We start from the raw sequence: 22,739 nt of genomic DNA, 5'->3' as shown, positions 1-22,739 counted from the left end.
GGACTTTGGCTTGACTTCGGCGCGACTATGGCGCGTCCGTTGATCGCGTCCGCTGCACGGAGGTGTAGCCATCTATTTTTATGCTAATTTCTCGAGCGCTGGTCCAGGGTCTACCCCTAAGATGGCCGCCGATTTTCAGCTCGATACTACCACCTCACCACTCAGTACCTAACTCGTCTGAGTATGTGGCATCCAAGGAGCATAAATCCGGTATGGGCACAGTTAAAATTGTAGTAATGCGACGCAAAACAAGATTTAGTAACGAAAATAAAACAACAGGAGTTAAAACAGTGCTGGCGCAGACAGTCTCCCGGCTTTCCGCCTCAGGAGCATAGAAAGGTGGTTAGAGACAAAAGTTGCACATAAGATTTATAGTACATGGTCTCAAGATGTTATAGAAGGTATTGATCACCACCATTAGGTTAGAAATACTTTAATTATGCTTTTATGACATGGCAGGTCTAGGAGTACTGTAAAATACTACACCGAGAGAGTTAGAATGTCCATTTGGCCGTTCAGAAAAATGATTTAACACACACTAGTCACAAGGGGAATCCCTGTTCATGCAGTTGAACACTCAGTTGTGCCATAATGAAGCTCTGTTTTAATAAGTGGGTGGTGTGTGCATGCAGCCACTTTCCAGCAGCACGTTTGTAGACACAGCTGTAAAATGGAATTACAGAGTTAGAGTATTCATATTTCAGGACTTGAGTTCTGTGACGATCATATGACATTGCCATCTGGCAATAGTATCTGTTTCAATGACATTGTACAAAATGGAATCCTATTACTGTTAACATCATATGCTGAGATTTCTAGAAACACCTATCCTCACTCACTAATCACTCTAGCCAAGAACGAATTTATAGGAAATGTTCCCTGGCAATCAATTTGCTGATATTGAAACCCAGGGAATGTATCCATAGTAAATAGATTACAAAATTAAATTAACCTACTCCTTAAAAAAGCCTCATTGGTTTAGTTTTAAAGAGTGGGCTATAAACACTCACTGGCGTCTCCCAAAATGCTCACTGCTAGTAGATACCAGGACTGAGACAGAAGTAGTTTCTTGCACATTTCTAAGGGACGCAAGATCTCTCCAGGCTGTTGGATTCATTGTGATTAGGCATAATGCTGTATTATCTGTACCCTAGTCCACATCTTGTTCTGTGCAGCACAGCAGCTTAAATATATATATTTTTCTTCGTGCCTGAGGATCACTTTTGGATACAACTTCTGCAGACCACTTCGTAAGAGAACCTTCTCTTCGCATAGCAGAAGACAAAGAGATGAACTAAATTAGCATACATTTCTTTAAACCCTCAGCAGCAGTCAGAGTCCAACTTTAATATGATTCATTTTTGTAAAAGAATTCACCTAAAAAGATTGTACGCAAACATAGGCGTTACAATGCTTCTACCCGTATTTAAACGCTGAGCTCTTCAATATAGCATTACCATTGACTTCGAAACTAATCACAGGCACGGTTAAATGCTTGTGTATAGCAAATTGGTGTCTTTGTTCAGAAGAACGTTAAACTTACTGGGAATATATGTTCTAGCACATAGTATTGCTAATTAGAAGGCTGAAGAACCACTTTCAACTTCAGTGCAGTGGATACATATATGAAGCAGGTAGTAATGTAGCTTGTGCTGTATTCGGATTACACTCTCCTTACATATTATTAATAAGGCTCCCTGCTTAGCTATTTTACTGCTGACAGAGACCGAAAGCAACCTTCCTCACTATCAGTATTTATTTTTTGAAGTAGAAAAATGCAATAATTTGATCTCCTTTTGATTTACTTTTAATAATATCAGTCATTACTGTCAGGGGTGAGGGTTCCTAATGAAGTTTAAACAGCTGCAGAACACACATATGTTAATACTGTTTTGAAAATATTTCAGTTTGATTGCGCTACTTTTTTGCATTTGGCTGTGAATCACTACCTGATACAAAGATGAGTGTAGTCACGTTACTTATTTTGGATTTGTAGTGAGAACTGAATCAATGTTATAACATGTCACATGCACACGGTTAAGACGGCATGAACTAGACAGACCAGGCTAAAATAGACTTGGCTCGGTCCTTCCTGACAGGCTCCCACTCGGACAGCCTGCCCCGCTGCACCTCAGACAGAGTGAGTCAACTTTACTTTGCAGAGTTCTATTAGGATCCTCACTCAGCCCCACTCAGCCCCACTCTTTTCAACACCTACATGACCCCACTCGCCAGCATTATCAGGCCCATGGAATCAACATCATTTCCTGTCCAGCTCATACTCTGCTTCTACTGAGATATCAAACATGGGGACCAATTTCTATGCCTACAAAACCAAAGTTGCCAGATGGCTGAAAGCAAAATGCTTCAAGCTCAGCACAGACAAGAATGAAGTAGCAATCTTAGGCAAAACACCTCGCTCTGGGACTCCACCTGGTTGCCTGCGGAATTCGGACCCACACTCCTGCCGACAACCCTGGCAAAGAACCTCAGGATAGTAATCAAGTAATCAGCAACCACCTCAAGATGAGCAGCCAAGTCAATATAGTGTCCGTCTCCATCTTCCACAAAATCAAGATGCTCAGGAAGATCTTCAAATGGCTCCACACAAATGCTGGCAGAACTGTCACCTAAGCCCTCGTCAACAGCAAGCTGGACTATGGCAACGCATTTTATGTTGGAATCAATGCTAAAATGATCAGTTGACTCCTGACCATACAAACTCTGTGGTCAAGCTCGCTCTCAACCTCCCATCCCACACTCACTTCACCCCGCTCCTCTAAAAGAGCTCCACTGGCTCCCAGTTCACAAACAAGCACTCTTCATACTCCTCAAGTACACATACAAAATTTTACAACACATTGGCCACAAGTACTTCAAAATCCACATGAACTTCCACAAACCCTACCAGATACTTCCGCTCAGCTGGACTTCTACTCACCTACACCCCCGCATGCGCAGAACCCGATCCTGTGGATGTACCTTCTCCTGCCTCGTTTCTAAAGCCTGGAATGACTTGCATCTGCCAATCGGAACCTCCTCTTCAGTTCCTGAATTTTGCAAGAAACTTAAGATCTGGCTCTTCACCTAGCCTCGACCCTAGCTCGGCTCATGCAGCTCTTACTTCAACACCAGGATGTCCTACAGGGTGAGTTGTGTGCTAAACAAATACACATTACTTAACATACCTTTAAGTCCATGATGTGGGATGGATAATGTATTTTGGAAAATGTTCACTAGATCACATGTTGTTTGTTGTCTACTATTCCACATTAAACTGAGATTACTTTAATCCAAAATGTAGTAATCTTTTGTTCCTTAAATACCGAATCCATCCAATGCATACAAAAATGTTGACTCAAGTCTGTAGCCACTTACATTTTAATTTCAGTTCTGAATATTTTTATTTACATGTCTAATGTGAAGTTTAACTGAATTAATAAGCCTTCAGTGCACAGATGTTACTTAATTGACAGCAGAATCAAACTGCTGCCTGGTGAAAAGAAATCTGTCGTATGTATGATACTCATTTAAGATAAAGTATATGACTTGGGCAGTAGTCCAAGCAGGCGCTTTATCAGTGGTTTTTAAAGCTCCATATGCTAATTCATTGAAGAAAATGTTATCTGCAGAAAGGGTCTGCAGCATTTGAGCTGTAGTTTCTAACACCAGTTTGGGATAGGATGATCAGCCTTATTGACCATTATGAGCAAGCTAAGAAGGACTGGGGCAGAAGTAAATGTCTTGCTGTAAGTGATTTACGATGGAAATGATGCTGAATCTTTACTTCTTTCCAGTTTTTAACCGACCTGGATATGATTCTGAATATTTTGCTTTAACTGTGTCGAGCGGACTATCTGCAGAAGTATATCAGGGTGGCAGATGAGGGGTAGGCCTACAGTTGCTCAAGTCCCAAGGGTGCTTTGAGAGTTTCCTTCAAAGGGGCAGCGTAGGACCTTTTATGACAACCGAGGCGGAAAGTTGTATAGCCTCCTCTTTTAGGATTGCTGGAGGACACACATTGTGAGTTGAGCCCGAGCACTTGTATTCCTAGTTAAGTAAAATCAGGCATCTGCTGAAGGTTGAAATTAGGCGGCAGAGGAATGCTGAGCTGGTTGTTGTAGATCTAGGTTAAAGTGCTTTATGATGTAAAGTAAAATTAACTGTGGGTTGTTTTAGCATTTTGAAGGCTATTTATTTGGTTAGTGGAGGACAATGAAGGGATTTACACAATTTTAAAATGGTTTCTCCTTTTAAAAGAAATCATTTATTGTAGCTGTGCAGCTCTTTATTTTTCAGGTGGGGAATTATCGACATTATAATAAAATGCTTTTGGAGGTGGTCATTAATAATCATGGCAGCTGGGTCTTCAATCCCTCTTCGCCTCGGTGATATGATGCTCTTGTACAGGTTGGTCAATTCGACCCCACCCAGCAATACCTACAGTACTGGTAATGTTTGCAAAAATTGTTTTTTCAGATGCCTACTGCTACTGAAAGTTCCTTGGCGTCGTCGTTCGCCAGTGATAATCTAAATCTGAGAAACACGATGATGCATCATATTAGAAATGCACATGAATGCTCTACTATTATTGTATGTACACTACATGTATGTCTAGTACCTTTACATATTTTCCAATGTTTGGCTGTATACAGAATACACATCTGTCTTCCTTAGACACAGAGCAAGACCTCAGGAACACCATAGGAAGCTATTCGGCATAGGGAAGCCTAGGTACTTACTATATCAGAATGAAGAAGCTTGACCTGAGGAAGCATCTATTATCATGATAGTTTGTCTGAAGGGCTGGACCTAATAAGAGACATGGGGAAGCATATATCCTCACTGTAAGTTTTTGAAACTGCTGGAATTCCAAAGGTAGGAGCTTGAGCTTGAGAAGCATCTGTACTCATTATACCTGGTCATGATTGCAGAAGCTCCGAACGGAGGAACTCAACATGGAGATACACATATATAACAGGTGTACTGTAACAGGATTCACCAATGTGTAATTCGTGAGCAACTTGTAGCTTTCCAGCTACCTGTAAGTAGCTCTCATGTATGCACCCCAACCTAGTAAATTAGACGTTTTTGGTTGGATTAATATGTCTATACCACCATTGAAAAGTGTGTATTCAAGACGAACGTGTCTGTTTTCAGAAAACATATTCTGATGTTTGAAGAAAAATGTCTCAGTTTTCAAAATATATTTTCAATTGGTGTTTGAGTGATAAATCATAGGGTAGGTAGCACATACACTCACTATCTTATCCAGAGCGCTGAGCATCCAAAGGCAAAGCTTGAATAGCGAACCATACATATTCACTATACCTGGTCAAGAGCACAGAACTTCCAAAAGGTGGACTTTGACATGGGGTAGCACATACACTCACTATCTTATTGAGAGCGCTGAGCATCCAAAGGCAAAGCTTGAGTGGCGAATCATTCATATTCAGTATACCTGGTCAAGAGCACAGGACTTCTCAAGTGAAAAGCTGTACCTGGTAGAGAGCTCAGGGCTTCCATTGAACCTTGACCCATGGAAGGATACATTCTTGCAATGACTGGTTGAGACCTCAGGACATTCAGATACACATTGACAATATTGATACACTTTCAATTGCATGTTTCTAGAATAAGAATGTGAATTTGCTCGCTGCTTATTAGAAAGTGAAGAAATACGATCCATTTTTTTATGATCAGAACAGTTCGGTTCTGTTTTTTAGTGTCTTAGTTTGACAAAATTCATGTGGTCCCCAAACAAACAGCAGACTAAATGATGATCATTTTTCCACATTCACCCAAAATATGCCGGAAGTCTTCCACGATCAATAAAACATGATGTACTGCATCACCTATGTTGTATGTTTAATGTGAAGACCCATTACTTGGATTGCGTGAAGCCTCTTGAACTTCAGGATCTATCAGGGCTCTCTGTTAATGACAGGGAAGCTGATTTACTAAAAGAACCCAACTCTATTTTAATAACACCCCAAACACGTTGTTCGCTATCCCTGCAGGGTTAGTGCAGCTACCCCAAGTTAATATTTTAAACTTAGTGTCATTTTCGTTATGGTTCCGTGAAATTTGCTAATTTTTTAGAAGAACCTCAGTGAAAATGAAATTAAAAGATTGGCTGGGTATTTCTAAATCAGTTGTCCCTTACCTCTGCAGAGCTGCTGCTCTGGTAACATTATAAAGTGTTGTGCTGTGCAGCTCAGATGGAAGGGGACATAATCTCCCGCTAGACCTCTCAGTGACATAACCACCATGAAACCTCTTCTAGTGTCCAAGGAAAGGCCTACATTTATTGTCAAATTTGATTCAAGACTATGGTTGACTTTACGTTCTTGCTACTAAACACAGAAGGTTCTCTCTGTACTGTTCCTGCAGTGCAAATTAGATTTCTCTGTTTTTCAAGGAGTGTCCGGTCTATGAAATTTCAAAACCTTTTGGCATTTTTGGCAATGCCTTTGAGCATAGGATCAGCAAGTGCTATCCATGTTGAGCCAACAAATGATATTTTAGCATCCCAGGCACAGTATTACGGCTTTGGTTTAATAAAAGAATTTTGCTTTTTAGATAGGCTTTTAGACTGGCAAGAAGAAACCCAACCACATTTTAGACGACAAATAGGAATAATGCCAGCTAGTTTTGTTGAAACAGTAGGTTGTGTTATATGGTGAATCAGCTGAGTCTACTTTTAACAGGAATGTTTCACAATAATGTGACATATTATTATGATTCCTCTTAAAATTAGGCCCAGCGTCTGTCGCTGATCAGGAGGTGCAGGAAGCCAGAGAGATTGTAACAAAATAGCCAGCTCAAGAGGCATTTAACCCCTTCCATGCAGCCGCGATTCTGCGCCTGTGTGGCAGAATCGCGAGTATGCTGGTTTATGAAGGCCCCCAGCCGTCGTCCGCACACGAGCACCGTAGTGCATGACGGCTGGGGGCCGTCATCAGCATGCAAGGGGTTAACGTTGAGTGAAGCTGTTATAACCACTGTGGCCAATACTATGCACTCCCACCCAATTCATCCTGTCAATAGCACATTTAATGGATGCCCACACTCTCCTGTTGGTTTAAATAGAGCTTCATCAGTGAGAGAAATGAGGGCCTCAAAGGTTCTCAAGAACTTTCTACAAATCAAATTTCGGTATTACTGTGATTTTTGTTGTTGTCGAAATGGTACCGCTACATCCGCTTCCTCTTTTCCTAGTGTCTCCCCCTTAAAATTTTCACCCATTGAGTAGAAAATGTTCAGAGTAAATTACTTTTACATCCATTAAATCTAGAATCTGCTTTGACCCGCCTTTCACCAGCATTTCTAGATGAAAGCTGCTTTTGCAAGGCCTTTTTCAAACAAAATGCGTTTTCTGTCATCTGATTTCACCGGCTAGTTGCCAGTTTTCTTCTCATGGGCACCCTGCTTGTAGTACTGAAGCAGCAGAAAACGTGTGAAAGTTACTGGAGAGTGGTGGACGGTGGTTAACATTCCCCCAGGCTGCCCTGATTTTTGTTTCTCCTGCAGCTTAGATGGGAAACAGCTGGCTTTTGTTTGAAAAGCTGTTTTGTGAAATGTCTGAGCCCTGAGATGCAGAGCTGAGGTCATCATGAAAGCAGGTGCTTGGGAACACGTGGGAACGCTGCAAGAGCAGGCTCGCCTTCATAAAGTCCAGGATGGTGTTTCCTACTTCAAGGAAACATCCACGTGGTATCAGTGAACCCACTTCAAGGCTGCCAACTCTACCTGACTCAATCAATCTCCTAGTCCACAAAGGAGCAGAGAGTGTGAACACGACTAATCCTGTATTATCGAACAATGGCTGTCTCGCGACTGAATAGAGCACGCTTGCTGGTGTGCAGCAGTAAACATGGCTGCCACATCTGGCGTGGCTCACATTTCGTTGTATGTTAAGCGTGTTTTAACTACAATCAAGTGCCCTACCTTGACCTCTTAGTCAACGATGTGTGGTTGATTCAATAAAGTTTCTCAGTCTGAATTCCCGCTAACTGATCACACCCATTGAACCACCATGAAAGTAAGAAATGTTTTCAATAAAGGTTCATATCACCCGATTAGCATACATTATCAGCAGTTTTACAGCACTCGCTACCACAAGCACAGCACCATATTACTTGTTTCACCTGGGCACCCATTTTAAACAGTTTTATGAATTCCTCTGTTCGTGTTGTATGGATGAGCAACTTTAGTAGACTTTTGTTACATGTGTAGTTTAGTGATGGTATTTGAAGGTTGATATGGAAGTTAAAAATGTGCTAAAGATCTTTGTTGTGTGTTATGGGTATGGATCACTTTGCAAAGGACTTTGATTTTTTTCATTGAGCGGGACTATTGGTTATCCGCCCCATCCAGATTGTTTTCTAAACATCATTACCTAAAAAAGTGATGATACAGTGTTGTGCGCATGATTGTGTGGCATGTTAAAGATAACTTTATGTGAATGGCTCCTAGAAGTGTGTTGTTTTGGAGCAGGTGGAATACTTTTTTTTTTTGTTTAGCCCTTTGCCAGCAACATGGCCTTGATGCAGCTGTGTGGGCGCCAAGAGGTCCCTATAGCTGTAGCATGTTCAGCTTGGGAGAGGTTAATTATAAATGTAGTTCGAAAGGTGTTTTTTTCATGAGTACACTGCACTACTGAGAAGTCAAAAGCCATCACGAGTTTGGACTTGCTGGCTGATGCACTTTAGGGACCAGGGAGATGAGGTGGTCTAGTTGACAAGTTGAGGATATGGGAGCTATGAGACCCGAGTTTAATTAATAACTTCTTCACTTGACTAAATTAAGACATTCTGGGGAAATCACTTTATCAACCTGTGCTCTCTTCCATGTATGTATGTATTAGGAGCGCTTAGAGGTGAATCGGTTTGGCATGCACGCTATACAAGAAAATACAATTAGTTGTGTTTTGAGAGGGGAGCATTGAAAGTAATGTCCATTTGGTTGCTAATTATTAGCATCCTCTTCACGAGCACATAAAGCAACGGAAAACATTCAATAGTGTGCATCGCCTTGAGAAAATGAATAGTAGAACTTGTTTTCGTTTTTAAACTTAAAAGTGTAGTGGAAGGTGAGAACTACTGGGCGGGTTTTTTTTGTTTTTTTTTATAAATCCTTAATTACTGCGTTCACCCTCACTTTAAATTCCGTCTAGCTTGCTGCTTTTTGTCCCGGTTGTACCCACATTAAATGCCCAGGTTTGGGTTTAACGTCTCCATTGCTTTCTCTTTTTTTTATATAGTAATAATTTATATTTTATGGTAAACTGGTATTTAGCGTTAGCATGCAAATTTCAACTGCACCGTAGTAGTTGCTTTAATATATCTGTTTTTCATGAAATAACTTTAGATCCAGTACTTGGTACGTTGTGGTGCTTTTTTCTATAAAACCCATTGAACTGGGTGTTTTATTTCCTGCTTTAATGACAGTCATAACGTCAATTTTTATTAAACCCTTTCTTTTGCGTTTGATCTTATTTATAGCTGAGTGCTTTGCTCATATGGAAAGTATTATTGTATAGCACGAGATGAAAGCCTTTGTTGTGTTTAAAACGAGTGAATTATTTGGACTAATACGGCACAATTTCATTCTGAGGCCATGTGTGTCAAAATACCTCCTTGTGCTGTTCCTTTCATGCTTTAAGAGCTGAGCTTAGAATAAATATGATTTTCTTCAGACCTTTTTTATTTTGACATTAGGGAGCACATGTAAACACCCCCACCTCCATCGTACTTTATTTTTAATGGTATCATTTTGGATAATCACATGTTTGAATTTTAAATAGAGAGTTAAGCGCGCTATCAATAAGATAGCATTGAATATGATGCTTATATTGAGCTTTTTACTGCTGGGAAAGCATTAAGTGCTGCACTCTATCCCACTTAACACCTCTCACTATTTATATTCGTATATATACGGGTCATGTATCACAAAAAAGTATGATTTATATTTTAAGGGAGACTACAGAAACTTACATTATATTAATTTAACTGGAAATTCTGAGGCCAAGAAAAAATAGAACAAACTTTCACATACTTTCGCTGATTATTTGTCCATTTGTTTTTTTACTATTTCTTGCAAGTGCTTCGCAATGTATGTTTTTTTTTTTTACAAGATAGTGCACGTTTAATTGAATGCTTACTTTAGCATCCGAGCCAATTAATTGTTTTTTTTAACGTTTGCGATGTAGTGCCAAGAGGAGGAGGATGGTAGGACAAATGGGCATGAGAACCAGCAATGTCAGTTATAACTCGTTTTTCACGAATGATATTATAAGAACCAATAGTAGTTTTAGGCCTCGGCATCGAATTTATCGCAAATCAATGCTTCATGTGTTTTTTAAATAGATTATAGCAGTATTTTATTACTATTTATTATATATATATTACAACGAAATATTCTTTTGTTCTTTAAAAATGAATCTGGCGTGCCCATAGAACAATATATTTGACAGAAAATCGAAGCAAATGTGTGACATGCATTGATGACTCCGGGCAGAATATTTGTGCCAGCACTGGCGTGCAGTACTACAGTACTACAGTAATCTGTGGATTGTCACTGTGACAGATATGTTGAGGCCATAGCTGGGAGACTGTTCTTATTCCGGAATTGTTTTTTTATGGGGGATAATGGTCTTCAATACTAATTTACAAATCTCTTGCTCTGTAACTTTAAATTCGGCAAATACTTGCTGGTGAGTCAATATGGTTGTAAGGTCTTTGCCATCTATCTATTGTGGCCATATTTATTTGCAACGTTTTGGAAAGATCTGAATAATTCCAATCTGTGATTTGGGACAGATTGTTCATTTAATAAAATAGTACCATACGTTGCCTGCTGTATGAGCAGGTAGGGACATTTTTTGCCAGGCCAATGCCTGTTAGAAGCCCGTTAAGACTGGAGCATAGTTAGTCCCATGTTATGAATACCTGACATTTGAGTCAACCTTCGCCAATGCAATCATCCTTTCAGAGTCGAGAAGTATGCTAGTTTCCTGTAATCCATCCTGTCGCTGCCCAATTCTACTGTGATTACTGCGAGTATAGTTTTGATGGTTGATGTCAGTGTTGTGTTCCTGCTGCATGTTCACCAGCCCCCATGTTTTTTAAGTTAATACTCAGCACAGTTTTATCTGTTGTATCGTACTGTTTTGATAACTTTATCAAATGAAGCTGAACCACCACCCGCCGTATAGGATTTTGTATGCAAACCTCTTCAAAATCTTTAATCCCTAGAAGCCTTGACCTTCACTAAAAAAACAGGAAGTACAGTTGTCGGAGCAGATTCACTCAGGGCTGCTGCTGTTTCACAGCATTTAACAAGGTACTTCATGGGTCTCCCTGAGCATGTTCTCATTTCTGATAAGATTAAGTTTGGTGATATGGACCTTTCTCTGCTGAATTAAGGAATTGTCTGCGGCCTGCCCTGCGGAATAGTACCTTGCATGCTGGAATCGAATGTGTATATAATGTAACTCGATATGAATGAGAGGCATATCTCTGCAATTACAACCAAAAGACAGGCATTGTACCTTGTTTAAGCAGATCCTGGGGACGCAAGATGAAGTGGCGCCTGCTCTTGCGGTATAGCAAATCTTTAATCGCAAGCTCCTCCAACAATCTGAAACATGGTTCAAGGACAGCAAAGTTCTTATATACCATATATTTCCAAGCTGTCGCCTCACCCATCCTCATCCAATCTCAAAAAGATTGCGTAACATGAAAGGACCTGAATCAATTTGTCATTTTATGACTCTCCCCAAATCAACAATTCAGCTCCCCTTAACTGATCAGAGAACTGTTACCCCGTTTCAATCCATTGCAGTCCACTGCCCCAATCCTAATTATGCCTGAAAGTTTACCAATAAAAAACATATCAGGACGTTTGAGGGGAGGCCTCATTACTTTAAACAGCAACACCTAAGCTATAAAATCCCTTAGAATTGGACCTAAATCAAGCTACATGAAAGCAGTTTTGCTTTAAGACTATTCTAAGAATAATATTGTAATTATAAATCTTTATTTTTCTCCAACATTATTAATAAAAAAACCTCAGTATTTATCTATTCGGGAACAACTAGACTGCATTCTTGAACACCATGCGAAGAGCTCGTTTGTACTCACTGGTGATTTTATTCAATATCTGTTCCCTGCAAGTAACTCCTCTGAAACGAAAGACTTGCCTGATATGTGCGTTGGTATACAATCTCCAGTTATAAACATATACTGTTCCTCAGGTTATGTACGTCAGTAACTAATCATACATACAACCTACTTCACAACCTTGGTTTTTGAGCCTTAAACAGTAGATTTAGAACAGACCAACTGGGAAAATCTACCTTTCAGCATATTAAAGCAATTCGCATATGAGATTTTACCTTTCCTTCATTATTCAGAATTTTACACCAGCAAGGCTTTTGAAATTAGTTTTCGGTGTGAGAGTGACCATAATCCATGGGTGATTACATTGTAATAACAGCAGTTTAAACTTGGACAGAATACTAATCGCAGCCTTCCCACCAAACCCTCTTTACTCTTAAAAATACAAAAAAATCAAAAATGTAATTCCGACCTTTCTTCCAAGCTACAAAGATTTCACAAAGTAGATTTTGTTGTGAGTAGCTCATTCCGTTCGTCCACTGGTAAACATTCAATTGATTAGTTTTTTTACTAGGAAACAATGTAATTCCATGCTGAGGTACGTTTCATCTGCATCAATGTTACGTGACAAGATAAAGCAGACTGCTCCCTCACAAAATCATGCCAGAAGCTCAATAGTGAACATTAAAAAAGCAATATCGGAAACAATGAAGGACATTAAAAAAAAATCTTGTTCCTTAATGTGTAATGACAAAATAAAGAACGCCAAGTCAGTAATGAAATCTACAATACAAGACAAAACCTGGAACTCACAGCAAGAAGCATGAGCAAAGCTGGTGACAGACATAAAAACAAATAATACCAAACATTTTTAGACATGGATAGGATTAGGTGTAGCAGCACATGGACCAACAAACAATCACTGTATTTCAAATGATATCTGGGAATCTGATATCAAAATATTATACGGCATGGACATCACCGCCCAAGCCGTGCTGTAATTTTTCGGCAGTTCCCATTGCGGTACCTGTTTTCAAGGCTCCACTAGGGGAAAGGCCAAAGGACCGCCGACTATATTACGAGTTGTACTTTTACATCTCGTAATATGGCCGGCAGTCCAAGCGCGGGTTGGGCGCCGCTGTGCCAGACTCGTAATTGGGCCCCATATTCGGGAACTCCTAAACCTACAAACATCCACGCCTCAAAGCAAAATAAGACTAGAAATAAAGAAAAAACCCTTGACAAGTCTTCATAACGCCTAAGTAGTAAACTATATTTGTCACTGTGCCAACGCCTACAGCCTCACCATATAAGGATTAATCTTCAAGAATCTGAAACAAAAGAAATATAAAAACTTTGCCCTCAACTTGAATGACATCAGCTAAGTAAATAAATATCGCATTTTTTTAGACCTGGAAACACTATCATCCTTTTCCCAAAACAGTAGCAGCTGGTAAAAAAAAACCTAAGGCTGAACTACTGCACCGAGGATCTAAAGATATGATTGAATTATCAACATAATGACCTACTTTATAATTACAAGTTCGACTATATGCAGCCCTACCGTGATTCCAACCGTGAAGCTTTAAAGAAAAGAACATTCCTGAGATAGATTCAGGCTACTCCATTTTCCTCTGGCTCAGTTTGAGAACCTTAGAATCCTTATCTCAGGAACGATGGCTCATCTTGCTTGTGTGGTTTAAACATGAAACGATGGAACGTATTTGAATTTCACCAAAGTTGTTAAATCTTCGGATACTCACCCTTCAGAAATTATTTTATTGAGTCAACCAGTAAGACTGATAAAGAAGTAATCGAATTTTGTTTCACTAATCAAGTTTCCTCTTTTATTAGTGCATTAATGAGATTTTTAGGTTTGGTTTATAGTCTTTTAAGAACCCAAGTGACAAATGTTTTCTTAACATACAAACGATGTAGTTGTTGGGTGACTTCTTCTTTCTTCTTGGAAACATTTTTATCTTTGTCAATTTTAGTCATATTTATTTTGTGTGTACTTTATTCATTTTACAATAAAATCTAATCTATAGTGGTAGTCCTCACCTTTCGCGTCATGTTCGGCCAGACTCCCACTTTTCTGCCTGTGGTGGCTCTTTTAGGACTTTCAGTGTAGGCCAGGTGCAGCAAACCGGTATTCACATCTTTAGGAGGAATGACAGAAAGATAGCACACTGCTTTAAAGAGAGTCAGTGTTTTTTTTTAAACTGCTCTAAAATGAATGTCGAGTGTTAATGCGCATCAATTTCCACAGAGGTTTATAGGAAACTAGCTTACCCGTCGTGCGTTGCTGCGATCTCAGAAGAAAGGAAATTTAAGGAAACTTGTTATGATAACATTCAATGTACATTGTGTCATTTGTATCGAAACGTATTCATTTTAATATGGAGAAAAAAAATTAAAGTGTTGTTTTAATTCTGTTTATTTATTAGAGTGCTTGTGGATACACTGTATTTTTTGTTTTTCCGTCTGGTGCGTGCACGAATAAATCAGGTTTTCCGACGTGTGAGCTGGCCACATACAGTTGTCCATGTGAGAAGCACGGATTCTCCAAATCTTGTCCACACACTTGCAGCTATTGTCCCTGTGCTTTGTTGATGGTCATTGCAAAAGTGAGTAGCACCGGAAACTGTAAACGTTCAGTATTGGAAAGATTATGAGGGCCCTGGGGATCGATATTTAACACATTTTTATTTCATATTTTGTAAAAAAAAATAAAAAAAATTGCCAGAAACCTTCGCGGGACTGTACTCAACAACTTTTAACAATTTTTTTTTTCTATTTTTTTTTATGGACAAACAGACATACTTTCGTTTTTATATACATAGATAGATGGGAATGAAAACTCGCTCCAGTTCAAGTATCATTAAAAGCATACAAGGTCATATCCATTGCATGACTTCTAACTCTCCCATGCGCATCAGCAGTTGCCTCAAGTCCCTAAACAATCCCTCTCTTCTTTGTAAAAACACATGCGGAATATTTTGGCAGTTCACTGGAAAGTTGCAACCTAAAATAAGGAGAAATGTCCTGATTTTACTGAGCCTTTTAACTCCATCACTACGAGTACATTTTATTGAAAGAGAACAAGCACGAACACATTTTCAAAAGTGGCAGAAAATGAAAACTTGCAGAAAAGTCACGTCTGCTGTTGTCCTTGAGCGAATCTCTTGTGAAAATGTCATGTTGAAAATAAACTAATGAAGCCAAAATGTTCAGTTTTTAGTAAATCCAACCTGTGTTTTATGTCAAGTGCATTTTATAGCTTTTATTGCAGTAGATGCAGAGCGCAGCAGATGCAATTTGAGGTACTTTTGGATTGATTTTTCAATTTGTTTGAATACTGCAGGATGACAACTTGATTCTTTTTAGAGGAATTAATTGCTGAAATATTTGTTTAGAACTGTACAGCAGGAGCAGCTGAGTATTTGTTGCACAAATTCAAAACTAGAGTTTGAAGTACAGTTTGTTAGGAATGTAAGGGAGTTTTAAATATTTACTACAGGAAATCACCATCTGTTGTGTGATGCCCCACCAGATTATTGCGCTACCTGATCTGCTGGCGTTAGAACTCTCTGCACTTTAGCCCTGTTAAACAGTGGTAAAGTGCCTGTGCTCACATTTTAAACATAGTGTAATTGACATGATCTTACTAGGTATATTTAACCTGTCTAAGACCCTAGTATATGGTACAAAATGAACCCAGGCCAGGGCCTAGAAGTTAAATGCCGCTAGAGAACTTCAGCACCTATTGTGCCATCCACTATAGTAGCCGTGTAAACATGGCTTCCAGCCTACCATTATAGCCTGACTGTACCAGCGCAAAACATGCACTGTGACTTGTCAAAATAAACCTTTTGACAGGTGAAAATATTTCTAAATTAAAACCAGTCGCCCTTTTGTAAACCTTGTATCCCACAAGGCAAAGTGATTGGTATTTAAAACTAGAACCTGTAGAAATTTAAATGTAACATCCTTACAGTGACTAGCACCCAAACGTCCATTTACAGAAAGGCTGACCTGCCCTAGGGAAACACTGGGAAGCAATATTAAATAATGAATACTTTATTTTTTGAATGGGAGCAGCTAGAAAAATATCTAAACCACTATTTGTAATAGTTTTTAAAAATCCAATTCAGTTGTGAAGTTGGTTTTGTAATTAATATTAAGGAAAATTAACTTTTGGAAAGTTACATTCCTGAACTGTCAGCAGGCTAATTAGCATAAACCTCTGCCAGCTCTCAGTGTATACTCGGCCTTGAATAGGTATGAAATACCCCCCATGAGCAACCAATAAACTCAGCTGAATGAGCAGATATAACTCCTTGGAACTCCACAGAATATGCATGGTACGGGCTGCGGCATTCTTTTTGACTAGTGTCCAGTCCTGCTTTTCCGATCACTTAAGCCACACATAACACTTGGAGCACACCTGAAAGTGAGAGAACAGGATTCCAAGACAAATCTTGTGGCTCATCTGTTTGGTTGCTGAAGGACCCTGCTTTTGTCCTACTAGATTCTTGCTGTAGGTTTGTTGTGGGTATAGTTCCTACCTCAAACTGGATTTTTGAATTTGCTCATGGATGAAACTAAATTAACCATAGTACACTGCCCACACACACTCACAGCCCTCTGTGCCCAGGTTTAGTGTGACCGAACAATTGACTATCTTGGATTTGCCCTGACACATTGGATTTTGGGACTGTTTGCAGTAAAACGACTGCAACATTGGTACCTCAGGGTCTTGGAAGTTTAGCCCCATTGGTTTAGGTTGTGTGTAGGAGTCGCTCCACCCACTAACTCATGCCAGGCATAAATGTGGTATCTCAAGGCACCGACATAAGAACAGTTTTTGGACCTGCGCAAGATCAGGAGCGGACTAGATCTGCTGCCTGTAAACTTGTGTGGAGCCCTGAAGGACTGGACCTGCTCTCTCTTGTAACCTGGACAAAGAAGTGGAATCTAAAGGGCAGTTGACTGACCTCCTGTATGGCTACAGGGAGAAAAGCTGCTAGAGTCCTTTTCCTGGAAGTACCAAGCTGAACAATGGCAAGTTGACCCGTTTAACCTTGTGCTTTCCCTGAGGAGCTAGGGGCTTTAGACTAGTACTCCTGTGGTGGATGGAACTTAAATGGCTAAGTCAGAAAGTAAAATCTTGGACCAGGACGAACCTGATGGTTGTAATCAACCCACGCTCCATTGCAGTCAGCCTAGGTCCCAGTCTGCAGCTCCCATAAAATGTCATTGGCACTTTTCGTTTCTTGGCCCTATTTCTACTTAAAGATTTAAAAAATCATATGTTCCCCTTATCGGATTTTTGTCATTTTAGTATCATTTTGCTTAATATAATGTATTCTCTTTTACTAATTCGGTTTGGGATTTTCAATGTTTGGCATTTTGACTTTATCCATTTTTTGGTACTGCATAAATACTTAACACATTACCCTAAATTAGCCTGTTTGCTCGGTGCAATAGCTACTAGGGGGTAAATCACAGGTTAATTTAGTTTCTTTGAGGGTTCACAATTACTATGATTATTCCTTGAGGCGGGTAGCCACATACCCTAATTAATATGATTTCTTGTATTTACGCATTGCAGTACATGTTTAGTATGTTGCAGTGCTTTAGTGTCTCATCTTTGTGCAGTGTGCCACCATTATAGAATGGAACAACCTTTGCTTTCTGGAATTACCAAATTTCAGTGGTCGGATCTATATATCTAGATATTGTTACAAATCAAATGAAATGTTTATACATTACTTACACTTATGCAGTGCTGTATGTTCACTCTTTACCTCCTGTTACTATACTGCCGTTCCGAGGCCAGAAGTTTCAAGCGTCGTTCCTGCGGTGACAAAGAAACAGTGGTGCATATGCTACTGGAGGCTGTCTCTAGTTGACGTCCATGTTTGGGTCAGGCACTCTTTGGGCATTTGGGGTTGGAGCAAGCTAAAGTGAATTATAAAGTAAAGACATGCACAGTTGTATTTTTGCGGACAATGCCGGTAAACGTGGTTTCTTAGGGCCTGAATGGGATTTATATTTCGGCGGACGAGATATCCGTCCGCGTTGTGATGGAGTGACCCGTCCGCCTAAATCTAAATCGGGCCCATAGTGCAAAAAGAGCCGCCCCATTGGCTGAGTCCTTTCCCGCGCCAATTGTCTGCCCCACTCTTGGCATACCTCAGGACCAGGAGCCCGCTGGAGTCGTTTCACATAATGAATAGCTTTTAATCAAGTCTGGAAACGTGGCAACAGCCGTGTGTTCCATAAAGTCTTTATCGCTGTTTTTCGTAGGACTGGGGTGTTGGCAGGAGCGGCTCCCCTTTGGGTTTGAAGCCCCGTACTCGATGATATACCATAAACATTCATTTGGAAGGAACGCCTGGCTTTGGAAGGCCGGGCGACATTTTAGGATATGTACTAAGCAGGGGCCCTGCCCACCATGGGAGCCGATGCTGTCGAAGGCTTTGTGGGAAAAATGGCAGGCCTGAGAATTATATCCCCTGAAATGGAAGCGGAATGCCAAATCAAAATTCCTGCAGGATTTCAGATAGCAATGGGGGAATTGGGAACCCTACAATTAAGCATATGGGCATTAAGATAATTGTCAGATCTGTTGGCGGACATGATAGAAGACAGATGGGTTCGAATCAGTGCGCTCCACTGCTGCACCCGGGGAGACGATTTGACGTTTTACCTGCCTGAGCTGCTCTGCCACATTTGTGACTAAATGTGCTGTACGGCATACTGTGCGACGAGTTTGGTAATTAGGTGGATTATGGTGCACGGGCGCCATCTAGTGAATAGATTAAGCAAGCACGTAAATGTACTTCAATCTCCCAGATAAAAAGTACTATATGTCTGAGCTGACCTGTCTTGTCTCTAAATATTGTTTGTAGGTTGGGGCTCATCGTGAAGATGGCGTGGGTCTTCGAGGCAGCCATTCTCTCGTGCCAAACCAGGTGCCTGTCCCACAGTTGCCAGTTCAGTCTGCCACGTCCCCCGACTTGAACCCTTCCCAAGATCCATACAGGAGTGAGTATGCCAAAGAAATTCAGCAACTAAAATCTATCTTTTACCGCCAATGTAAGTCGCCCTCATTGTTTTTTTTTTTTTACTATAATAATGTTAATGTTTTTGAACTTTCTTTGTCATATCATGGAATATGTTGACTTTCTATTTATAAAACCTCCCAGCACACGGTAAATGTAAGATTTATTGAACATTTCTTCCTTTCTTTAGTCAAAGAGACACCGTTCCAATATTTTTATTATAGCAAAAAAGAGGGCCGCATCTTTTTTCTGTCCTGAAAGGCTGCACTCTTCATAATCGGTGTTTTTTCTAATTCCTTCGCCATTGTAGAAATCAGGTACCCACAAGTGTAACACTTAATTTATTGTTATTAGTAGCCTCAGATACAGCATTCATTTCTTAAAGATTTACATATTAAATATGGTTTGACTTGCCTCCCCGTTTGGAGTTCCGAATTTCGCTTGCACTCTGTACAACCATTTACGCCCTGCTGTCAGAGTGAGGGGGTGAAACGCCTGCTCCTTGACCTCCATCTCTGGGAGGCGGTGGACTGAACAACATTTGTGACCCCCCGACTAGAGGACTGGACCCCCGTTTGTTAATATTTGTGCCAGCTCTCGGGGCAAAAACACCCTCAACCACTCGTTGAAACAGTGTCATTAACTTTATGTACATCACGATAATAAAAACCCAATCCTTTTGTTGTGAGTAACTCCTTGTGTTGAAGTAAAAGAGAGTATTGTAGAAGTACATATGTATTTTCCCGTAAAGAATCTAATATATGTAATGTAAAAAAACTAAAATGGCATTCATTAAAAATCTCATTTTCAATATAATTTTCCATTATGCATTTCAATTATTACTGCAAAACGTGTGTTGTCCACTGTTCTATAATGTTATAAGAAACATAAGTGTGTACTTTGTGGTTTACCCTAGCTATGTTAGAGCATCCCTTTAATTTGAGCAGCCTGCAGTGGTTCTACTGACTCAACAGAGGTCCATTATCCAAATATTTTACCCTGAAAGTACCTCTGCAGCAGACCATGGATGGGCAGAGGAATCTAAGTCAGGCCGAAGGGTTGTGGCCTGTGGGTTAATCATACTCGACTATCAATGAAGCCGCTTGTGATTTTCCGCTCTTCCTCTGACCCACAGGCCCACTCTGATGAAGGGACATGGGATACAGGGGCTGGAGGCAAATTACTGCCAATAGACCTAGAGTCTAACATTTCACATTTAAGCTGCTCATTTTACTGTCAAAATATTGGGCAACTACGATTACCTCTACAAATACATGCATATGTAACCATTCAGGATGCTGTCTTTTTAACCCACATTAACTTTCATTTTGTGATAGCCATGGGTGAAATTTGCTACAAGAAATTGTTTTGAAGTGCTTTGTACTGCAAAACATGAGCTGCTATTTGTTTACAATATAATGTCAGACACGGACTTAACATCAGAAGCCACGTGTCATCATGCTGTGGAAATTGAGCTCTAGACAGCTCCTGGCACTGCCCTTACTTGGTAAGAGTAGCTACAAGTTATACACAAGGCTGTCCCAGTGATTACAGACCTCCGGTGCCCATGCTCCTGTACGCTTCTCTTTTTATCAGTGTGAACATAATTAGCAGCCATGCCATATGGCACTTCCGGCAGTGGTGTGCTCGTTGAAGTGGTCAGGATTATCTGCTGTTTTAGAATGTTGCACCGTTTTTATATAATACTCGTTTTGTCTATTTATTGGTCTCGTGTCGATGTCTCAAGATAAAGAGAAGACCTGTGGGGTTCTCCTTGCCGTGCTCTTCTCAAAGCACTTTGTATATACTTAAATACAGTTATAGTGGCATATTCAAACGGATATTGACTTCTTCCCCATAGTAATCGCTTGGGCCACTCAGTTTATTTTAGAAGCCCTTGTTTCCCATCCATCACCGCTAGCAGATGGGGGCTGTTACCAATTTAGACTACCAGTGATGGCTGGAAGTCTCAAAGGCCAGACTATTGGGCCTTCCAATCATTGACGATTTAAGTAGCATAACTCTTCACATTTTGACTCTTGGCGTATGTTTGTTTGATAGTCTAAGGGTCACAGTAAAAACGTCTCAAGGCCCTGGAGCCCAAGAGAAAGCCTATTTGACTGGCCAGGCTCAACCTCTTCGTTCCAATGTGTCTGACATCTGATACTGCTGTTGTTTCGCTTTTTTTGGCATGCTTGATGATCATTTTTGCTCTGCTTTTGTTTTGAAAATGATCGTTTTGTATACATTTAATGCGCTCTATTTGATGCTATTTAAAAATCATGATTACAGTGAAACGAATGTGTTTGTGCTCAGGTCTGGCCAGTGGATTGCAGGGACAAAGCGTGTCTCCTGGCAGCTCAGAAATCAAGTCGGACGACGAAGGGGATGAAAATCTCCACGACTCTAAATCTTCGGACGACAAGAAATTAGAAGATGACAAGAAGGATATCAAATCAATTACGAGGTCAAGATCTAGGTAACAGTATATAATAGCGTCGCTTCATTTAATTCCAATAGTGGATTTCGATGAAGTGAACAGACTGGATTATGGAGAAACCAAGATTTTATTTCCTCTGGCTGCTAGCTGGTATTGCTTAATGCCTTAGGGGACCCAAGGACCTGGCATGGTAGCTTTAACGTGCTATCATTCCAGATTTATGTACTCTTAGGACAAAGGTTAATATTACAATTTAATCATGAATTTGAAAAATTGCACAATGCATTCCACCACCCAGTTATTTGCATCCTTTGATTAACTTGCTCTGCCGTTAGTCAGTTTTTTTTATTTTTTACTATTGTCTATAAAATAATACTTTAAATATTTTCTGGTGTTGTTAGCGCAGAGGCACACCAGCACACTTCAGTGAAAACCATCTTCAGAATTCATAGAAAACCATCCCTCAAATTGATAGTTAAAGGCATTAAAGTTATTCAGTCTTTATGCCTCTGTGTCATTGTCACATGATCCCACTCCCACATGAATTTGTTATCCGAGGGAACGGGGCGTGTGCAGGTGCCATTTCTTTCATATAACCTACTGTATACTGCAGAGGTGTGCCTGGACAGGCACTGTACATGATTGGTTATCTGCATTAATAATATACATTTAACTGGACCTTGGTGAAATAAAATCAGTGTTAAATTCTTTTTTGATGTGAAACTATTTAGCTTAATCACCAATCATGGAAATTGACTTTAATATCTCATATTTATAGGGAATGATTTGAAGTGCTTTGAGGGCATCTTCACAATCTGAAAAGTGAGGAGTGACCTCAAAAGGTGCTAATGACCCGTAAAAGCCCCCGCAAAAATAAACATGAAAAATGAGTACATCGATCCTTGAGGAGGTTTGCTCCATAATCAATGCATTGACAAAGCGTGCTGCTCTCAAGCACTATCATATCTGTATCTGTAATATCTAAATGTACCTCTGTTTTGATGGCTGGTGATCCTCTGAGGGGACTGCATTGTGTATCATCTAAAAATATTTTGTAGACATTTGTTTATTAGAAAGTATTTTCTTGGAACCATTTGTACGATATTC

General features: G+C 40.0%; 1 protein-coding gene across 24 annotated transcripts in view; it reads left to right on the top strand.

The window, feature by feature from the left end:
• TCF4 (transcription factor 4) overlaps positions 1–22,739 on the top strand; it is an 822,748-nt gene that overhangs the window by 784,296 nt on the left and 15,713 nt on the right. For 11 of the 24 annotated variants that reach the window (XM_086960420.1, XM_086960423.1, XM_086960412.1 and 8 more), the window contains 2 exons: positions 19,040–19,226; positions 21,509–21,671. In XM_086960420.1, coding sequence (XP_086816546.1) covers positions 19,040–19,226; positions 21,509–21,671 — 350 coding nt within the window. The remainder of the gene's footprint in view (positions 1–19,039; positions 19,227–21,508; positions 21,672–22,739) is intronic. The other 13 variants (XM_086960433.1, XM_086960432.1, XM_086960430.1 and 10 more) reach the window with 3 other exon arrangements.

The sequence above is a fragment of the Lissotriton vulgaris genome, chromosome 3_1 (genome assembly GCF_964263255.1).
Source record: "Lissotriton vulgaris chromosome 3_1, aLisVul1.2, whole genome shotgun sequence".
Taxonomy (NCBI): Eukaryota; Metazoa; Chordata; class Amphibia; order Caudata; family Salamandridae; genus Lissotriton; species Lissotriton vulgaris.
The sequence above is the reverse complement of the archived record's forward strand: the minus strand, read 5'-3'. Positions and strand labels throughout refer to the sequence as shown.